The sequence below is a fragment of the Salvia hispanica genome, chromosome 5 (assembly GCF_023119035.1).
Source record: "Salvia hispanica cultivar TCC Black 2014 chromosome 5, UniMelb_Shisp_WGS_1.0, whole genome shotgun sequence".
Lineage (NCBI taxonomy): Eukaryota > Viridiplantae > Streptophyta > Magnoliopsida > Lamiales > Lamiaceae > Salvia > Salvia hispanica.
The window spans coordinates 13,961,089-13,979,867 of NC_062969.1; the positions used below are offsets into that span (position 1 = coordinate 13,961,089).

Consider the following 18,779-nt stretch of genomic DNA (forward strand, 5'->3'; position numbering starts at 1 on the left):
TGTTCCCTTGCTTAGTTTGCTTTGCTTAGAGGTGTTAACTTTAATTACTTGAAATGTTCAAAACTTAGTATAATGGTGTTATTCAAATTACAAAATTTGTAATTACCTTTTCACCATCACTAAAACATATACCATTCCTTCGTTATCTTATGAAACATGATTTAATAACACATGTCCACCTTAAGATTATTCACTTATTCATAATCTTTGCTTTTTTGAAAACTTTTTACATTCGAATCGATAACTTTACATATAATGATCAAAATTTAGTACTCCGGTGTCTCATAAAAATATGTGCACTTTCCATTTTCGTCTGTTCCATAAAAATATATGCATTTCACTTTTAGAAAGTAATATCAATTTAATAATGTAGTTTCACTATCCACTAACAGTACTTTAACTACTGTTCTCCTTCTCTCTCTCTTACTTTATCAATTTTATTTTAATTTTCGTGTCATAACCATTGCCCATACTTTTATGAGACGGATGAAGTATATCAAACTCTCAATTATCATCCTATAATAATTATATATCATGCTATAAATAATTACATATCATAACTTCGGTGTAAAAGAATATTTCCCACGGTATTTTGATATCACTTAAACGAAATATTGTATAACGATTTACTGAATTTAGAGGCGAGTCCTATTAACCACAAATCCACCCTTAAAGACCGAACTAGAGACCAAATTAGGGCCACTCATTTTTCTTGATCTTTTGGTTATGATTAATTTACAATTAATTTAATAGTATTTTATTAAATAAAAATGTTTTTTTTTTTTTTAGATTTTTTAAATTTTTAAATTTTTTTTTTAAATTTTTTAAATTTTTTTTTTATTCGATAAAAACTTGTTGGAGTAAATAATGAACTATATTCACTACATAATGAACTAAATGAATGTATGTTATGAACTTATTACTTCATTCAGTCGTGCTATTACTTCATTCCATTAGTTTATTACTTCATAATGTGTTATGACATAATTATCTTTTAGTTGAGTTTAGAGTTATTACTTCATTCCGTTGGTTTATTACTTTATTCAGTCATGCTATTACTTCATTCTGTTAGTTTATTACTTCATTCAGTTATGTTATTACTTCATTTTATTACTTCATTCCATTAGTTTATTACTTCATAATGTGTTATGACATAATTATCTTTTAGTTGAGTTTATGTTATTACTTCATTTCATTAGTTTACTACTTCATTTCATTAGTTTATTACTTCATTTTATTTGTTTATTACTTCATAATGTGTTATGACATAATTATCTTTCAGTTGAAGTAAATTCAATATATAATGAATGCGAAAAATTACTTCATAGCATACATTCATCTAGTTCATTATGTAGTGAATATAGTTCATTATTTACTCCAGCAAGTTTTTATCGAATAAAAAAATATTAAAAAATTTTTTAAAAAAAAATAAAAAAAATTAATTAAAAACGTTTTAATTTAATAAAATATTACATTAATTCTAAATTAATTATAATCATAAAATAAAGAAAATTGAGTGGCCCAAATTTGTCTCTAGTTCGGTCTTTAAGAAGGTTCGACATTGATCACAACTCATGCTATCCATATTGAAAATTCTCACCCTACCAAAATTTAAGCAAATATTTCATATTTATTTATATTGGCATTTATCGTGTACCATAAGGGTGAGGCATTTTCAAATAATATATCGATAATTGACACTTTAATTTTAACAGCATAACGTTGTCTATTGGCTAATACAGGTGGATTTTGAAGATTTAGCCAAAATTATGTCCAATTCATAATTCAAAATTATGCCCAATTCTCTAAGATTTCATAATAAATATAGAAAAATATTTAGTAGAGCAATTTGTTTTTTCTCACGAGCAAGTTCTGTAATATTTTCGGCTAACCGTCAATATATTACTTTCATTCTACTGAAATTTGGTTTCGTCACTTACTGCTGCCGAGATTATTACTTTGTTTTTCTTCTTTTCAATTAGGTGAAACTGAAATTACTTAATTTTCATAGTATTTAGAAAAATAAAATTTGTAACTGGTGATGATAAGAAAATAATTGGAAAGTAGGAGTATATATTTGTTCTCTTCAAAAACTTAGAACCGGCCAAATTCAGCTAGATTTATTAGCGAGAGCATCAGTGCTATTTTTTAAATAAATATAGTATGTATTTTTTAGATAAATTTTTTAAAATATTTTAATAAGCTTCAAATTGCATTCGTTATTGTTAAATTAAAACATTATTTATAATGCCTATTTTGTCGACGGAGAATGAAAAAGTCATCGTGTTATATTGGAAATGGAATTTTATTTACTAAATAGGGAATCCAAATATTCATTTTATAGTGGTGTATTAAGAATCAACTTTATTTAAACTAATTTTATTATTATTATTATTATTATTTAATATAATTTCTTAATTTTTTAATCTTGGAATCCTAAAGAAGTGACTCAACTTAGTTGGCACGGACGGAGTTATGCTTACATTATTTAAATATTAGGAACCAAATTAGAAAAATATTATTCCTTCCGTCCCATAAAAATTAGGACATTTTCCAGTTTGGGTTATCCCATAAAAATATCCCCTTCTATTTTTTGTAACTCCTTTCTTTCTAATAAAGTGAACTTCATTCTCCGCTAACAATAATATAATTATTTTTTCTTTCTAACTCTCTCTTACTTTACCTATTATGTAGTACTCCATGAATTTTCGTGGCGTCCTAAATGTCTATATTTTTATGGGACAGGGGGTCAATTCATTCTCAACTTAAATCCACTAAAATTTGTCACACGTCTCTTTTTTTCATATCATCATCATCTCAATCATTTATTGTGCAAAGACGTGATTTATAAAAAAAATAAGATCTAATGAATTTAAAAAAAATTCGACAATCGCTCACACTTAGAAATTACTACTATTAGTTACTTTAGGATTGTGATGCATACATGTGATGAACACTTCGTTAGGAATCAAAACTCTGAACACATAACTTGTAGACCAACTCGTAGATAGTGACAAAAATTTCGGATGATCCTAGCCTCCTAAACGAGAATCGCCTCATTTCAAGTCATAGTATCATCGGAAAGGCGACGGTCTGTTTATCAGATCGCGTGCTGATTATCGGTGCCCGGTGGAAGTGGTAGTGCCCGGCAGAAGAAGTGGTGCCCGGTGAAAGAGGTAGTGCCCGGTGGAAGAAGTGTGCCCAGTGGAAGAAGTGGCTGATTACTAGTGCTTTTTATAGGAGGTGGCTTATTACCGGTGTCCAGTGGAGGATATGGATGATTACTAGTGCCCGGTGGAGGATGTGGTAGATTACTAGTGATTGGTTGAGGTGGTGGAGTAGGATCCATTTTGAGAGGAAATCATATTTCAACTACAGGTTGTGTTACCATTACTAAACTAAAGTTTCCGACTCCAATCAATATAAAAGCTTTAAAATCTAGTTGGTGTACCTCCAGTATGTATGCGACTATTACAGTCGGCTCTAGTGATGAGTAAAGGTATACCATTTTATGAGGATGCTCAGCCCTCTCCCTCATGAAAGCTTTGTCTCTATAGTTATAGCCCAAGTATGCTAAGCCCCTAAAAATCAGCACACCCATGATACTGATCATGCAAAATAACCACCGCCAATTATTGGAAGAAGTGGTTGATTACTAGTGCTTTTTATAGGAGGTGGCTTATTACCGGTGCCCAGTGGAGGATATGGATGATTACTAGTGCCCGGTGGAGGATGTGGCAGATTACTAGTGATTGGTTGAGGCGGTGGAGTAGGATCCATTTTGAGAGGAAATCATATTTCAACTACAGGTTGTGTTACCATTACTAAACTAAAGTTTCCGACTCCAATCAATATAAAAGCTTTAAAATCTAGTTGGTGTACCTCCAGTATGTATGCGACTATTACAGTCGGCTCTAGTGATGAGTAAAGGTATACCATTTCATGAGGATGCTCAGCCCTCTCCCTCATGAAAGCTTTGTCTCTATAGTTATAGCCCAAGTATGCTAAGCCCCCAAAAATCAGCACACCCATGATACTGAGCATGCAAAATAACCACGGCAAATTATTCATAAGCCGACAAATATTAACACCCAAACAATAACAATTAACATAATTAATAAGGTATCCAATGTAACTATTCCCACCGCCGGTGAAAACCACAACCTCCTCGTGGTGTTGCCGCCCTCCACAACGGCGAATTCCACCAATAATACCCACGCCCCCTCCTTTCCTCTTCTACTTCTTCACCCTTTCCACCGCGCCACCGCCCTCCACAGCGGCGAATTCCACCAACCAACGCGAATATACAAACGCCCCTCACCCAAAAATGACAGGATCGACCACAATCCAAAGCCAAGAAAACGTCTAACAAACTCGAATCCAATTCAAATTGATTAAATGCGAACCTACCAATACGGATTTCTGGGTAAAAGTAGGAAGACATTACCGGTCGACGCAAGTCCGACGACGAGGAAGATGATCGTAAACGCCAGCTTCGATGCCAGCCTTCTCACCCGAGAATCACCTCCTTTCCTCGTACCTCTCCTCACCCGACATCGGCCCATCCCTGCCACTCCCCTTTCCCGTCTCCCTATCCTTAAAAATGACAACTCGGATCCCAGACCATCTTAAACCAAGAAACAAAGTAGAATCGTTAATATCAAATAAACATAAATCTCATATATCCATTACAAGGTAACTTACCAGTATGGAGATTAGGGCAACAGTACAAATACGCTGCTTTTTGATGCCAGTCCAATGGCAATGAAGATTTCCGTAAACACTAGCGACGCCGCCAACCTCCTCAAATGGGAATCGCTTCCTTTTCATTCATATAAGCTTTGGGAAGGTGGAGCACGGTCGGCTATAATTGCCACTTGAAATGAAACAAAGTCATCGATAGTGGTAGGGAAACAAACAGTTGTATCACATCATAGTCCATCACCGGCTGCACAATCATGGTCAGTGACCAAACTCCAATGCCAATTAAGAAAAAGGCTTTGAAGTTTTGCTCATACATTTCCATCAGAAATCCGACTATGATGGTTACTAAAACATATAAGCCTACCCAAATTAATTCAAGCGGTTGCTCTGGTCTCACTTTGAGCAACTCCATTTTCCTTTTCCCGTAACCAAGAATAGCATATATGACAGCCCAACTATACTAATCCTATAACAATAAAATAAGGTAAATATAAAAAAAAAGGTCACTAGCAATTTACGGGAGAAAAACAAAATTGAAAATTGCAGGTAACAATAGTATAGCACGTACCAATACGGTTTTTCATCAAAGAATAAAAATGTCGTTCCGATCGATGCAAATCCGATTAAAATGAAAAAGATAAGGATAATGCATATTGCCTCACTTGGTAATCAAAATGTGGAATAGCGGAAGGTGTAGCAGATCGGGGAGGTGAAAGGGGAGGAGGTGTCGTGGTCTGAGTAGGACTAGGAGTAGCAGATCGGGCAGGTGAATGAGTCGGAGTAGAAGATCGGGGAAAGAGTGGGAGTTTGAGTTAGGGCTGGGATCAAGTCCGTTATGATAGAGAAGTAACAGAAGATTGTGAAGGAGATATTGGAGTCAGTGACGGATCTAGGGAGCAGCCCTCCCGGTCGTTCGGAGAGCCTAAACTTCCATTGAATCGAGCCGAAAATAGCATATCCGCCCCCTCCGTGGAGTTTAGAAATATACTTTGTGTTCAATAAATTTCATGTAAAATGGAGTAGTCTAATGGTTTAGGTGTTGGTTTTTTTCTAAGAGGTCAAGGGATCAACCCTCAACAAGAGCATTTTTTTTAACGTACTTATAATTTGTGATCCATGCATCTTAATTATTCTCTATGTAATAAAATAAACATTTAAATATTTAAATCTAAATATTTATTGCTCTACTTATATCATTTTTGTATATATAATTTGTGATCCATGCATCTTAATTATTCTCTATGTAATAAAATAAACATTTAAATATTTAAATCTAAATATTTATTGCTCTACTTATATCACTTTTGTATATAGTATTTACGTTGATTTTGAATGTATATAATATTTATAATAATTTTATATTTTTAAATGAGTAATACATATTTGCAAACTAATGCATGTTTTTATTTTATTAATGAAGCTAGTGCTACTTAAATATTAATATAATTTTATTTATTTTATTATTAAAAATAATATTAAATTAAATATGTAATATTTAAATATATTTTTTTCTCCGCCATTTCGGGGTCTGGATCCGCAACTAATATGAGTATGGAGAAAATAATCCAGAAGTTCGGTTATGGTATGCATGCTGGTATCGTTACTATAAATAGAAGAGAGGAGATGAAAGAGAGAGAACATCATATTGATTTAATAATTAATATGCAAATTAGATTTGCACAAAAGACATGCACGATAAATTCAATTATGTTTGGAAATCTGTAACGTTCAAGGATATGGTTTTTCAGTTATTCAATTACAAAAATTTATAGTACTCTTTATAAATTAATTAGGATTATATTTCAAAATATTTCATTTACTCCGCTTACAATAAGATTAAAAAAATATTTTAATTTCCTAAATTTAAAACTATTTTATTTCATATTATACATTACAAATTGGAATAAAGTTTAATATAATTTAAACGGCTAATAGTCATGTGTGCATTTAATACATTATAGTAATGAAAATTAATTGTTTTATTTTGAATGTTATAAATGCATTAGTGGAAAATTAATACTACTACATAATACTAATACAAATTCCTAAATGCATGATTGGAAAATTATTTTTTGTACATCGTGGATTACATTTATAGTTTGTACATTTGAAACTGCCGTATGTAATTTAAAAGTTGTATCTAAAATTAAATTTAGATTAATTGCAATGACACCCAAAACTAATAAATATTCAAAATTATGCCCAAAACTGTATAGACATATTGCAAAAATTTAAAAAATGAAAATATAAGCCAAATTATACTGTTGAGGGCCAATTTATAAAAAATTATAGCACAAATTTAATTGAGTTAAAATTGAGTTGGTCGTTAAAATTTTATGGTTTTGTCACATTTGGGGCTAAAATGAACTGATTCGTAGTATTGAGGACCAAAAATTAAAAATGGATTTTAGTCAAAAAATAAAACATATAAGTCATATTGTTCAAATAGATAGCAGATATTTCTCAATCATGGTTAGAGCTCTGCAATATCTATGGATTTCTCAATCATGTCAACACATGAGCCAACAGATTTTCCCTCAGCCATGGCTTCTGCTAGTACTGCTCGAGTTCTTTCATGGCGACGGAGAAGCAAGATAGTGTTCAGAACAGCCCATCTCACTTGGGCATCGGCCTTCTTCTGAGTGAATCCGAGGCTCCCAAGTAGTCTGTCCAACTATCAACAATACAACCTTCTTAGATCTAACTCAAAATAATTTTATCATGAAGAAGGCAAGAAGAAGAAAACCGTATTGATATCTGAGAGACCGCCTTCTGCTGCACCGAACAGCAGATACTCTGTTGCCACACCAGCTAGCGCTATACATGAGAATGTGTTGAGTGTCTGCAAATGAGCATCGAAATCAGTCGTTTTCTGTACACCCTCAATGGAAGGACTATACTAGTACAAGTGTGGTGGCTGAGCCGTACACTGGCTGATACTTTTCCGGTGTTCACCTGAATCAGAAAAACTATTCAAATCAAACGTGATAAAGAAGCATATGTTTATATATAGAAATTTTACTCTAGCTTCACTTTCTGAGCATCACTGAAAGAGCTATGCTAATAACATGATATGATAAGACAACCAATAATCTTCTACATTCCATAAAAGTAGCATTCCTAAATTAATTTTCCAGCCCTTGCGATGATAGAGGCAGGCATATTTGAGTTAATTAAAATAGACTCACTTCCTCAAGAAATTCCAAGTCTACAAAAGCAGTCCCTGCTTGAACATTAAGGGATCCTTCCTTCTTGAGAGCTTCCAAGCTGGTGAGAGTGTAGCCCTTTGGCAGGATCCCGAGCAGATACGCAATCAAGAAATGGCCCGCCTCGTGCTAAATCATACCAAGATTTCAGAGCAACGAAATGGAATGGAGCGTATCAACATAGATGAACCTTACTTGAACAACCCTACTATGATACTTTTGGCTGAAAGAATGGCCGAGCGTATCCAGAATCAAGAAACTGACCCCGCCGTTGAAAGAAACCTATGCATGATCACTTCAGAGAAGATAGTATAGTAAAGAAAGCAGCAAGTAATAGTGCATGATAAGCTCTTTTGCAACAAGAGAGAGGAAATGATGTATGCAACCATAGAGATAGAGCAATGCCAGTGCAATTATATGAATGAACAAATTTATTATACAATTCATGATCCTAACAAAACATCAATGGCTTATCCGAAAGGGCATACCGCATCCAGAGTCCAGAGGAACAGCAATCCAAGAGAGATGAAAAAGATGTGCTGAGGGGTGAGGTCAAATAATTTCCACACTGCAGTCCCCCCCAAAAGAGCAGCGGCTTGAATGCTCCTTTCAATTGAGGTCAGCGTGGTGTCGACTGGGGATAGAAGAGATGCAGTTTCTATCCCGTTCAATCTCAGCTCATCTAGAGTATACAGCCTCTGTGGAATCTGCAAATATCCCCAATTTTGATTAACTATTCATGAATAATGTTTTACTCGAGTATAAAAGCAAGTAATTAATCACCTGACGGGCGGCGCCGAAGCAGCGGAGAGCGGCGGGGTTGGCCCTGACGAGATTGAGAGCAGCCCTCTCATCGCCTTTGCTCAATTCCTTGTCCACTTGCTCGAGCACTTGCCACCTCTCTACTCCACTCACTATTTTGCAGCCACGCCGTCTCCGCTGCCAAACATCACCACACCGCCACCCATTTTCCCCCAAAGTATTCAACATTTGCTCCTTTTTTTTGGGAAGAAATAGTCCTAGTAATAGTTTCTTTTTTCCCCACCACTCACTGTGAGAGAGGATAATTGGCGCCAACGGTGTCGTTTATGTCCTCAACCTCCACCGGTATCTAGTTTTCGGTTTTCTGAGAAAGATAGAGTAAATACAAAATTTTCAGCAGATTTTAATCCAATGTGATTGTATTTTAGTCAAATTACATTTTTTCCAACCCATAATTCTTGAATTCGCTTGATAGGATCAAATGTGCCTCATAAATCAATCAAATATGAAGAATGGGTACCAGTCTAAAAATTTGCTACTATGATTTATAACATCATTTTAAAAGTTTAGGAAATACAACAGGATTTTCCTAAAATTTAGGATTGTTAAGACCAGTATCCAATACTAATTTAAAGCCAACAAATTCAATAGATACAAACAGAAAAGTGCACTCAAACTTGCAAGTTGCAATTATTCAAATATACTATATCTAAGGATACAGAGATGCGTAAGCAGTAAAAGTAAGTGGCGCCAATTTTTTTAGAAATGGTTACAATAAAAATTGCAGTCTCTGAAATTGGTAGTAATAACTTTGTAACGACCACTGGCCAATTTTACACACAAGACCAGCCGCAGACCTGACTGAAGAAGAGAAGTGCACATGGAAAAAATAGACCCACACTACAACTCCCAACTCCAATAAACGCAACCCTACTACCCACTCAACCACCAACTCATCTCCTGTGTTTCAATTCACATCTCTACCAGTGACAGTGAGTTGAGTTGGATTACCAACAAAGTTCAAATTCCCTCACAGCTCAAATCACACATTTTTTTTGATGATTTACAGGCATGTGCTTACTGTTGTTTTTCAGTGAAACCTCTCCTCATCATCAAAATGCAAACCTTCGATTCCCTTTATTGTAGAGTCATAATTCTTAATGCTAGAACTGTTCACCCCAGAAGAAGTATGCTTCGCATTGGAGGATCCACCCTGCGGAAAGCTTCTTTGCCCACTTGATGTTTTGTTTGCAGTAGCTGGACTAGCCTCAGGGGTCCTAGAGCGAGTAGGATCAGAATCATTTCCCAAAGTAAAAGTTTCGCGGCTTCCAGAAACAGTACCGCGTCTCAGTGTTCCGCTAGACCTTCCGAAGAAGGTGGAGTTTGACAGCTGCAAAATTAAATGAGCTAAGAAGCAATACTATAACACCAAAAATTCAAGATTTCATATATCACTAGATAAGACAACATTTATATTTGACAGTATGTCTAATTTATATGATTCTGGGTTATCATGATATATCTTTTTTCTAATTTCATCCACTAATCCAAGCACCTTATCAAATCCCAACAAAAACAAATTAGTAGCTTACCACAGCATCCTTGCTTGCTGTATCATTTGCAGCTGGACTCTTCTCTCTGGATATTCTAGAATTTATAATCTGCCCAGATCTTCTTCCTGCAGGATCTCCCGAAGAAGGGCCAACCAGCGTTCCTGCTTCATCACCTCCTGTGAGGTCAAACAAGGAGAGATCTCAAATGCCAGATCAATAGAAACCACACAATGTGAGAAAAAAAAGTACAAATGTGCACGACATACCAGGCAGCCGTTCACCACTGGGGATTGCAGGGGGAAGAGCCGAGCTTGTCCCAGCTCCTGGGCCCTGAAAGAAGTAAAGAGATCCATAAATTTAGATATTATGCTTCAAAAGCTTAAAAGGTTGTGGACACTTACAAGAGGCCGTGAAGGAGGAGCAGCCATTTGAGACTGCTGATACTTTAAGATGGTCCAATCAAAAACATAGTCAAACTGGAAGCCTGCAGGGAAGACATTTGAGGAAACAGTTAACCTCTCTATCACCCTTCTAAGTTCAACGAATTGTGCCATAGAATTGTGTTTGCTAAAGCGGAAAACTGGAAGAAATATCCAGACCTTCGCGAATGAAGAGGTCACGGAATATCCTCTTAAGATAAGCATAATCTGGTTTGTCTTCAAAGCGCAGTGAACGGCAATAATGAAAATATGATGCAAACTCAGTTGGATATCCCCTGCACAAGGCCTGGAAGGAATGTAAATCAGCATTTATACAAACACCTAAAGCAAGCATGTCCAGCGACAATATTCCATGATAAACTTACCTCAAATGAGGTTGAGACCTTTTTCTCACTTATTTTCTCATATTTCTGTTTCTTAGTTCCTGCCTTTAGTCCCTGCCAAGGAAGACTGTACAAGGATATGTCAATCGGCAATTCCAAGTGATAAATAGAAACAATAGTACTCCTATATGATTTACTGTTTACCTTCCTCTTAAGAAGTACATCAGCACAAATCCAAGAGATTCCAAATCATCTCTCCTGCTTTGTTCTATGGTCAATATCAATAGCATCTCAATAAAGCAGTGATTTTACCTGATATCAATCTAGTAATCAAGTTTTAATATCATGGCAAGATAAAGAAATATACCTATACCAAGGTGAGTATTCACACTGGCATATCGTGCAGTCCCAGTCAAGTTTTTGTTCTCCCTGCAGTGTTTGCAGTAGATTAAAATTTAACTTTTTCAAACAGAGAAATCTGAATCCACAATTGACAAGTTCGATGAAAAATAAGTTTCTTTAAAATTTGGAGTTCAAAGACACAAGAAAAGATTTGCTCCAGGCTCCAGCATATTACTCAGTACTTACTTTGGGTGAAAACAATCTAGTCTATAAGCAAAAGTGATATGGAGCATAATACTTATCACTTCACAACTTAACAATTCAGTCTAGAAGTGAAAGCAAGATGGGACTTGAATATATATTCAAACTGGACATGATGATCTTGACCTATACAGACTGGATCGATGAAAGATCATATCTTACAGATAAAAAACGACATTCAGTATATCAGAATTTAAAAGTAAATATTGCTATATAGCTAATGTTTATTATCAAAGCCAATAGATATCAACAAGGCCGAGTCTTGTTCCCACTGATATTAACATGCTTACGCACACACAAAGGTATCTCAGTTACTAGTTTGCAAACTTTTAATTTCTTTATCAAAGCTATGAACATAAATTCATTCAAGACAACAGGTTTATACGCCCAAGATCTTATACACGGCTCATTTTTTGGAAGAAAAAAAAAGCTGTTATACATGACTGATGATTGCACAACTTGAAATCAAACAATCAAACTCAATGCACAGAGCTATATGAGAAATTGAGTAAGAATCATGAGAATCTCCCATATGTTGAACTTCTGCTGAAATACTGATGCTCATCTTACCTGTAAGGAATATGTTGATGTGTAGAACTGTCTCTATATTTCTTTGCCAAACCAAAATCAATGACGTAGACCTAATAATAATGATAGCAGAAACAAACTTTATTCAGCAAACAAAACCCACTATTACAGAAAAAAAAACACTATTGGCAATATAAGGACCTGATTGGCACGCCGTCCCAAACCCATGAGGAAATTATCCGGCTTGATATCCCGATGTAAAAATGATTTTGAGTGGACAAACTCAACACGATTAATCTGAGAGAACAATTAGGCAAACCTTATAGCTAGAGATATACATGCAAAACTGATGCTAAGAAAAACAATTCTTTAGTGGCAATGGCATTACAAAAGAGATAAAGCTAAAATAGGAAAACAATGACCATTTGATCAGCAAGCATGAGAACTGTCTTCAAAGAGAGTTTCCTGCTGCAAAAATTGAAAAGATCTTCCAGACTGGGCCCAAGCAGGTCCATAACCAGAACATTGTAGTCTCCTTCTACGCCAAACCATCTTACATTCGGTATACCAGCTGCAGGGTTGTGGCTAAAGTTAGAGTCCGTGACATGATTGATATAAAAAGTTAGTCAGTAAGCAAACAACAAAGTGAATGTGCTGCTTGAAGAATTACTTCCGCCTTGTAAAATTCTGTACAACTTTGACTCATAGAGCAATTGAGGATGTTTTGTCTTCACATTTTCCTGAAAACACCAAACGTGGCATCAAAAACTATAATAGCCAAGAAGATTTCATCAATACTAGTGTGCTACTGCTGAATTTGCAAGCTTAACATTCTCAGCACACACAATTTCTTGAATATGATGCCACTTGTTTATATTACGTTTCTTAATAACTGAACAAGAGCAAGTATACAAAGGTTTGAAGTGGCAATGGTTTCCGTCTTTCTGTAACCACAAGGTACGTTAATAAAGGTTGGAGGTGATCTAACAGAAAATTGAAAGAAATCCTTCTCCTTTGCTCAATCAAATGATAGAAATGTGCTTTCCTAGTGGTAGTTTTACAAGCACCGTCAATTTCAATACAGGGTAAATAAGAAACATCTTCACAACCAAGTAAAGCTGTGGTGAAGAAAATATGTTATGTTACGTTTTCTGCAATGTTACAATATCAGGAAAGCCTAGACACAACAAACCTCGCAATCATGAAAAAGCAATTAATTCCGAGAAGTAAGGAATGAGAAAACTAAAGCTGAAGGATATTGTAGCCACCTCTCATATGGATTGAGGTTATATCTTCGTGTTGCATCAAAATGAACAAAACAAGAGTCAAAGCAACCAAAACTCATAAAATGCGACTGGATTAATCCCATAAGAGCATACAAGTCAAACAAGTCAAGTTCAACCTTACAGCACAAGAACACAAACACATGCAAATAGTGAAAAATCCAAGATAGAAGCAATATTCATAACTGTTAAAAGGGAGTAACCTCACCATAGAACAAAAGAAGATGAGATTGTAAACATATTAAAACTAATTAGAAAAGCAGCAGGACTTACTAGCTTAATTGCAACTTCATCGTTAGTCTGAATATTTGTCCCTGCATACACCGGAGGTGAATTAGTAACACAGAAAACCAAAGACCAGAAATTCAGCTGAAAAAAAGAAACCTACCAAGATAGATCTCTCCAAAAGATCCACTGCCAATCTTCCGACCTAATCGATACTTATTTCCAACTCGCGGCTCCATCAACAAAAACCCTCGGATTTCTGGATGAAAATTCTCCACTCCGCACGTCAAATTAGGCGGCAATCAAACCCTACATATGGATCTCGGCTGCTGCATAATATGGGTTGGATCTAACAAGTGAAACGATTTGAACGAGATTAACTCCCACTTCCAACAGCAGCGGCACTAGGGTTAGTAGTTAGAGAAAGGGGAGGGGGGAGATAGAAGAAAGGGGAAAAAACTTCTTCATAACATGTGTAAACGTATATATTACTGTGTGCGTGTTTTTGCCAGTGTTGAAGGTGTTCGCTTTTTTTGATCGGTTTTCTAAAATTGTAGGGTGCGGTGTGGACACGCGCCTGGCTGGGGCGTGGGATTCTGATTCTCGTTACGGAATATGGGTTGGAGTTGAGTTCGGTGTTTGCGTGCGAGGGACCCTTTCGTCACGTGAATCACGTGATGCCTTTTCCATCCAACCTGGCGTTTTATCACGTGAGTCTAATTTTTACTGCTAATCGAGTTGTGTAAACCCGCAATTACCCTTTATTCCTTTATTAGAGCATCCGCAATGGTGCTTAGGCCAGCCATAGGCCAGTCATTCTCTCCCCTACCACGTCAACAACACTAAAAAAACGACCTGCCACATCAGATTTAGGTCAACCATAGGTCAGCCGCAATAAAAATAATTCAAAATATACTACATTCACGGAATTAAAATTACGATTAAAATACGGAATTAAATTTACGACATATATACGGGAAAAATAATCCATTCCATTAAAAAAAAAGTACAAAGATTTAAAAAAAGTACATGATTTTTTTTTTAAAAAAAAAGGGCTTCAACACACGAGCCCCACCACTCTCTACTCCTCATCGCCGTCCTTCGCCGCGCCGCCGCCGCCACCCGTGGTAATCTTGAGCCCACGTCGGAACCCCTAGCCGTGCCCTCGCGATCTCCAAATCAACACGCATGCTCTCAAGCATCTCGTGAAGAAACATCTTCTCCGTGGGGTCGGTGGCGTTCTTCCACTCTTGGAAGATCTTGTACATCTGAGCCCGCGTTTGGTTACGCGAATGGAGAGTGTACTCGAGTGGGGCGGGTGGGAGGGCGGAGGACCTGGACCTCGTGGGGCGATAGGGGGGATCCGCACAAGCCGCTTCGGGCCACCCAAACCAGCCGCACTCCCCGCCCGGAACTTCGGAGTCCTTCAACAGCAAGACTCCTGTGCAGGCGAACTCTTTATACTTCCCCTCCAAGTGGAACCGACTTCGCGGCTATCCTCCGGCGTCGTCTCCTCATTCTCTGCCCACTAGTCGAGCCGACGGAGGGCGTCGGCGTACAAATTCGCAAAACGGCCCACTCGCGGCCCGGGTGCGCTCCCACTCCTTCCGGACCTCCTCGTTGCTGAAGTCCTTCCCTGCAAGTGCGGGCAAATGCGCCTCCTATAGGCGCCTCCCAGCCTTCGACCACATGTTGACGAATCTACCGGTTGTTCTTAAACTGCCGGATCGCCGCACACCTCCAACCACCCCCTTGGCCACCCCTTGGCCACCCCCGGCTGCATTTCATCCTTCCTCCGTCCACTTCCTTCGTCAGGGCGCGGAGTGTCGATCAACACCGACTTTGCCGCTATCCCTTCCTCCTCGTCTTCTTCTTTCGGTGTGGCCCGCGTCCGTGGAACGGGAGTGTCCGGCTTCCCGAGATCGATCCCCATATCATGCAATGACAGCAGGTCATCGCCAGAGAACCGTGTCTCGACAGGGGTCGATGTGTGAGACGAAGCCGTCTCAAAAAATCAAGCGGAGGCCGATATACCGTGTCCCCTCCCGGGTGCACCCCCGCACTCCTCGGCATCCCGTGGATTCATACCGTGCCGCATCGCCGCCCGCGACATCATCCCTCTATCATCTCTGCAGCGTGCATCCGGGGCGTATGCTCCCCCACCCGGGCGGCGTCGACCGTCCGCCGCTCCTCCGCTCCCGCCGCCTCTAAGCATCTCCGACGGCATACCCCCTGTTCCCCCCATGCCCCCTGGGCGCACTAGCCCATCATCCCCATCATCTCGATTCCAAGGATGTTAAACCCCGGGCCCATCTCGCCCCCATCCGCATCCCACAGTACCGTGGGAGTTCGAGATCCACTGCCGCCGGACTAGACTCGTTGTTGTGATCCATCACTCGATGATGCTCTTGTACAGAAAGTTAGAGAGAGAGAAAACTCGTCAAAACAAGTGGTGCAAATGAAAATGAAACGAAAATCGCGTTTATATAGGTTTAAAAATAAAAAATCAAAATCGGCGCTGGCCGATCGGGCCGCCACAATGGCGGCTAGCCGATCAAGCTGTTACGACGAGCGATCGGCCAGCCCACGCCCGATCCGCTCGCCGATTTCGCAGTTCCTTGCTGACGGTGCAATGGTTCGGCTAGCCGATCGGCTAGCCAGCGACGAATCGGCTAGCCGGTCGCTAGCCGACCATTGCGGATGCTCTTAAATCCTAGTATTTGAAAAATGGTAGATTTAAGTTAGAATTTCTATCATTACCATTGAATTCATAAAAACGTTTAATTCTATTCAATCGGGTGTAGGATAGATTTATAACAAAACAAAATTAAATATTTGAAGAAAAGATCAAACTAATAAAAATCAATTAAAAACAATAATAAATTAATTAAAATTATTTTATCAATTCGCATATCATTGAGGACGTGTTTTATGAAGTGGAATACGTAGGGTTGGAAAAGTTATCCACCATATTTTGGTTGTTTTATAGAATGGAAAAAATACTCCCGGTAAACCGGGATTCACTCCTTTGACCCGAAAAAATTTACTGTTTATTATGGAAAGTGGTTGATTTTAGACCACCCAAAATTAGTGGGTTTAGATTCACTCCTCGGGGCTTGTACCTGGATAGGGGGTTACATTTTCCTCAATACCCCTCCATTTGTCTATTTTTGAGAAGAAAATCTGAGAAAGAAGGGTTTTGAAAGTAGAAGAAGCTGGACGGAAGGTGACGCTGTCTAAATACTCTCCGACCAACGGGTTAGGCGTCTTGAAGACACTCTTCTCCGGCTAGCGGCTCGCTAGCGTGCCTCATTCCAGGTTACACTCGCAATTTTTTGCTTCGAAAAAACATATAGGTTACAAAATTGCGAACTATATTTGACCCGATTCCGGTAGTTGAAGGTCGATTTGCTGAATTTGGTTGTATGTGTTGCCGATTACTGGTTGTATTGTGTCGGAAAATATGGATTTTTTACTGCATTGATGCTGAATGAGCTAAAACTTCGTAGGTTCTTCCTAGAAATTCCTAAATACCCCAAAGTTGAAACTCTAATCACTATTTTCATTTTATGATTTAAATGTATTTCCCAAAAAAATATGTGAAAATTTGCCAATATGGAATTGGTGTTATATCTTATTTTTCGGATCTGTAGAATGCTATTATTGTGTCAATTGTTGTTCACATAAGCTAATCAAAGCTGGTATATTAAAATCAATTAAAATCAGGTATTGTGTTGGGTCCATGGCTGATTCAGCTTCGACGAATGCGAATGTGATTCAGTTGGTAGAGGATGTTGTGCGTAACTACCGATTTGATACTATTTGTGTAATACTAATTGCACTTCGCTCACAGTCAAAGGATTCCCCCTGCCAGGGTTAGTGGATGGTGGACCAGAACCAAATTCACCTGGAATGTTGCCCGTATCTCGACCCTCATCACCGGTGGCTCGGTCCTTTCCAAACACAATCTTCCAGTCATTGTAGAGCGGCCATGTCTTATTACGTAGTAAGCGAGCACTATTGTCAGCTTGTCAAAAGGATAAATAAATTAGCAACAGGGGATGAGTGAGTGTAGGGTAAGTTATGAGTTCTACCTTTACCCTGATAATTTGATCCCATTGTTCTTCATCACAATCGATTTTGTAGTCGTTATGAACATTAAATCCGACGCACTCCTGGCTAGGACTAGTGAAAGAGCTCCATATGCTTTCTTCCAAATGTGGATCTTGGATTGGATATGTGGATCAGCTCTCAAATCGCTCCGAGGGAACTCCTGACGCAATGAATCTTCGCACTTCTGAAGGTAACCGTGTATAAAACCGTTGTCGGACTTCCAGCCTGTCGCGACCAGTTCCTTCAGTGTGGCGAGTAAATATGCCTCCTCTCGGTCGGTCCAACTGCGGCGTGTGCGGTCAGTTTTGTTCTTTTTCCGTCCTACACCGTCAACAAAAGCTATAACTAGGATGCACAAGGTAAACGGTACACAACATCGCCCAACATACCTCATTTTGTACACAAAACATACATGGATGTGAAGAAAATATACTCACCTTGGTTTCCGAATCCCGCTTGGCTCCCTCCGTTCGTGCGCATTGAATTTTCCATCACAAATGAACTGAAAATTACACAATCTATGCAGCTTGCAGCGTGAATCGAAAAAGAAACCACTCCATAAAAACTAAACCGACAATCAAAAATAATAAATTCGTTTCTTCAACAAGATGCTATCATAAATAACAATACTTAAGACTAACATGATTAGCAAAAATTAAAATTAATGTGAAAAACTGACCTTTGCCGTCTTGGGTGTTTCTCAAGGATGCCAAGAGTCAGTAGGCGGGAATTGTGAATTGTTAGATGGTGATTTTGGTGCTAAATAGGGTTTTTTTTTTCTCATTGAGGACAATTTAGGAATGATAATATTTTAGCTAGGATAGATTGTTCATTACAGAATGTATCCACATATGGGATTACATGTATAAAACGTGTGTTAGACTTAACTAGTCCATTAATCCTTTCTATAAAACATGTGGTATGATTAGATGCTAACATATGTAATCCACATTTATAAACCATATTTTAATCCACACCACACAAATCCACACCACTCCATAAAACGCATCCTGAAAGTATTGCTTGAAGCTCGAATCAG

General features: G+C 38.0%; 2 protein-coding genes and 1 long non-coding RNA gene across 5 annotated transcripts; 1 reads left to right on the top strand and 2 right to left on the bottom strand.

Moving 5' to 3' along the window:
• Positions 1–7,084: 7,084 nt before the first annotated feature.
• Positions 7,085–9,045, bottom strand: LOC125191073. Its single transcript, XM_048088535.1, has 7 exons — positions 8,694–9,045; positions 8,399–8,617; positions 8,106–8,192; positions 7,893–8,039; positions 7,633–7,659; positions 7,451–7,546; positions 7,085–7,378 (listed from the first exon to the last, which is right to left on the bottom strand). Exons 1-7 carry the CDS (start codon positions 8,898–8,900, stop codon positions 7,178–7,180), a joined length of 984 nt encoding a protein of 327 aa, XP_047944492.1. The 5' UTR covers positions 8,901–9,045; the 3' UTR covers positions 7,085–7,177.
• A 277-nt stretch (positions 9,046–9,322) lies between these two features.
• LOC125191072 (casein kinase 1-like protein 2) lies at positions 9,323–14,133 on the bottom strand. The gene is made up of 14 exons (XM_048088534.1): positions 13,791–14,133; positions 13,676–13,716; positions 12,790–12,859; positions 12,542–12,690; positions 12,321–12,416; positions 12,162–12,232; positions 11,356–11,417; positions 11,193–11,256; positions 11,031–11,115; positions 10,825–10,951; positions 10,627–10,709; positions 10,492–10,555; positions 10,265–10,401; positions 9,323–10,062 (listed from the first exon to the last, which is right to left on the bottom strand). Exons 1-14 carry the CDS (start codon positions 13,864–13,866, stop codon positions 9,763–9,765), a joined length of 1,425 nt encoding a protein of 474 aa, XP_047944491.1. The 5' UTR covers positions 13,867–14,133; the 3' UTR covers positions 9,323–9,762.
• Positions 14,134–16,787: 2,654 nt separating this feature from the next.
• Positions 16,788–18,183, top strand: LOC125191074. 3 transcript variants are annotated; one of them, XR_007171034.1, is made up of 3 exons: positions 16,788–16,945; positions 17,354–17,703; positions 17,811–18,183. It is a non-coding gene; the product is annotated as an uncharacterized LOC125191074 (long non-coding RNA). The 3 variants fall into 3 exon arrangements; XR_007171033.1 differs by lacking the exon at positions 17,811–18,183 and having other exon boundaries at positions 17,354–17,743; XR_007171032.1 differs by lacking the exon at positions 17,811–18,183 and having other exon boundaries at positions 17,481–17,743.
• The last annotated feature ends 596 nt before the right edge of the window (positions 18,184–18,779 follow it).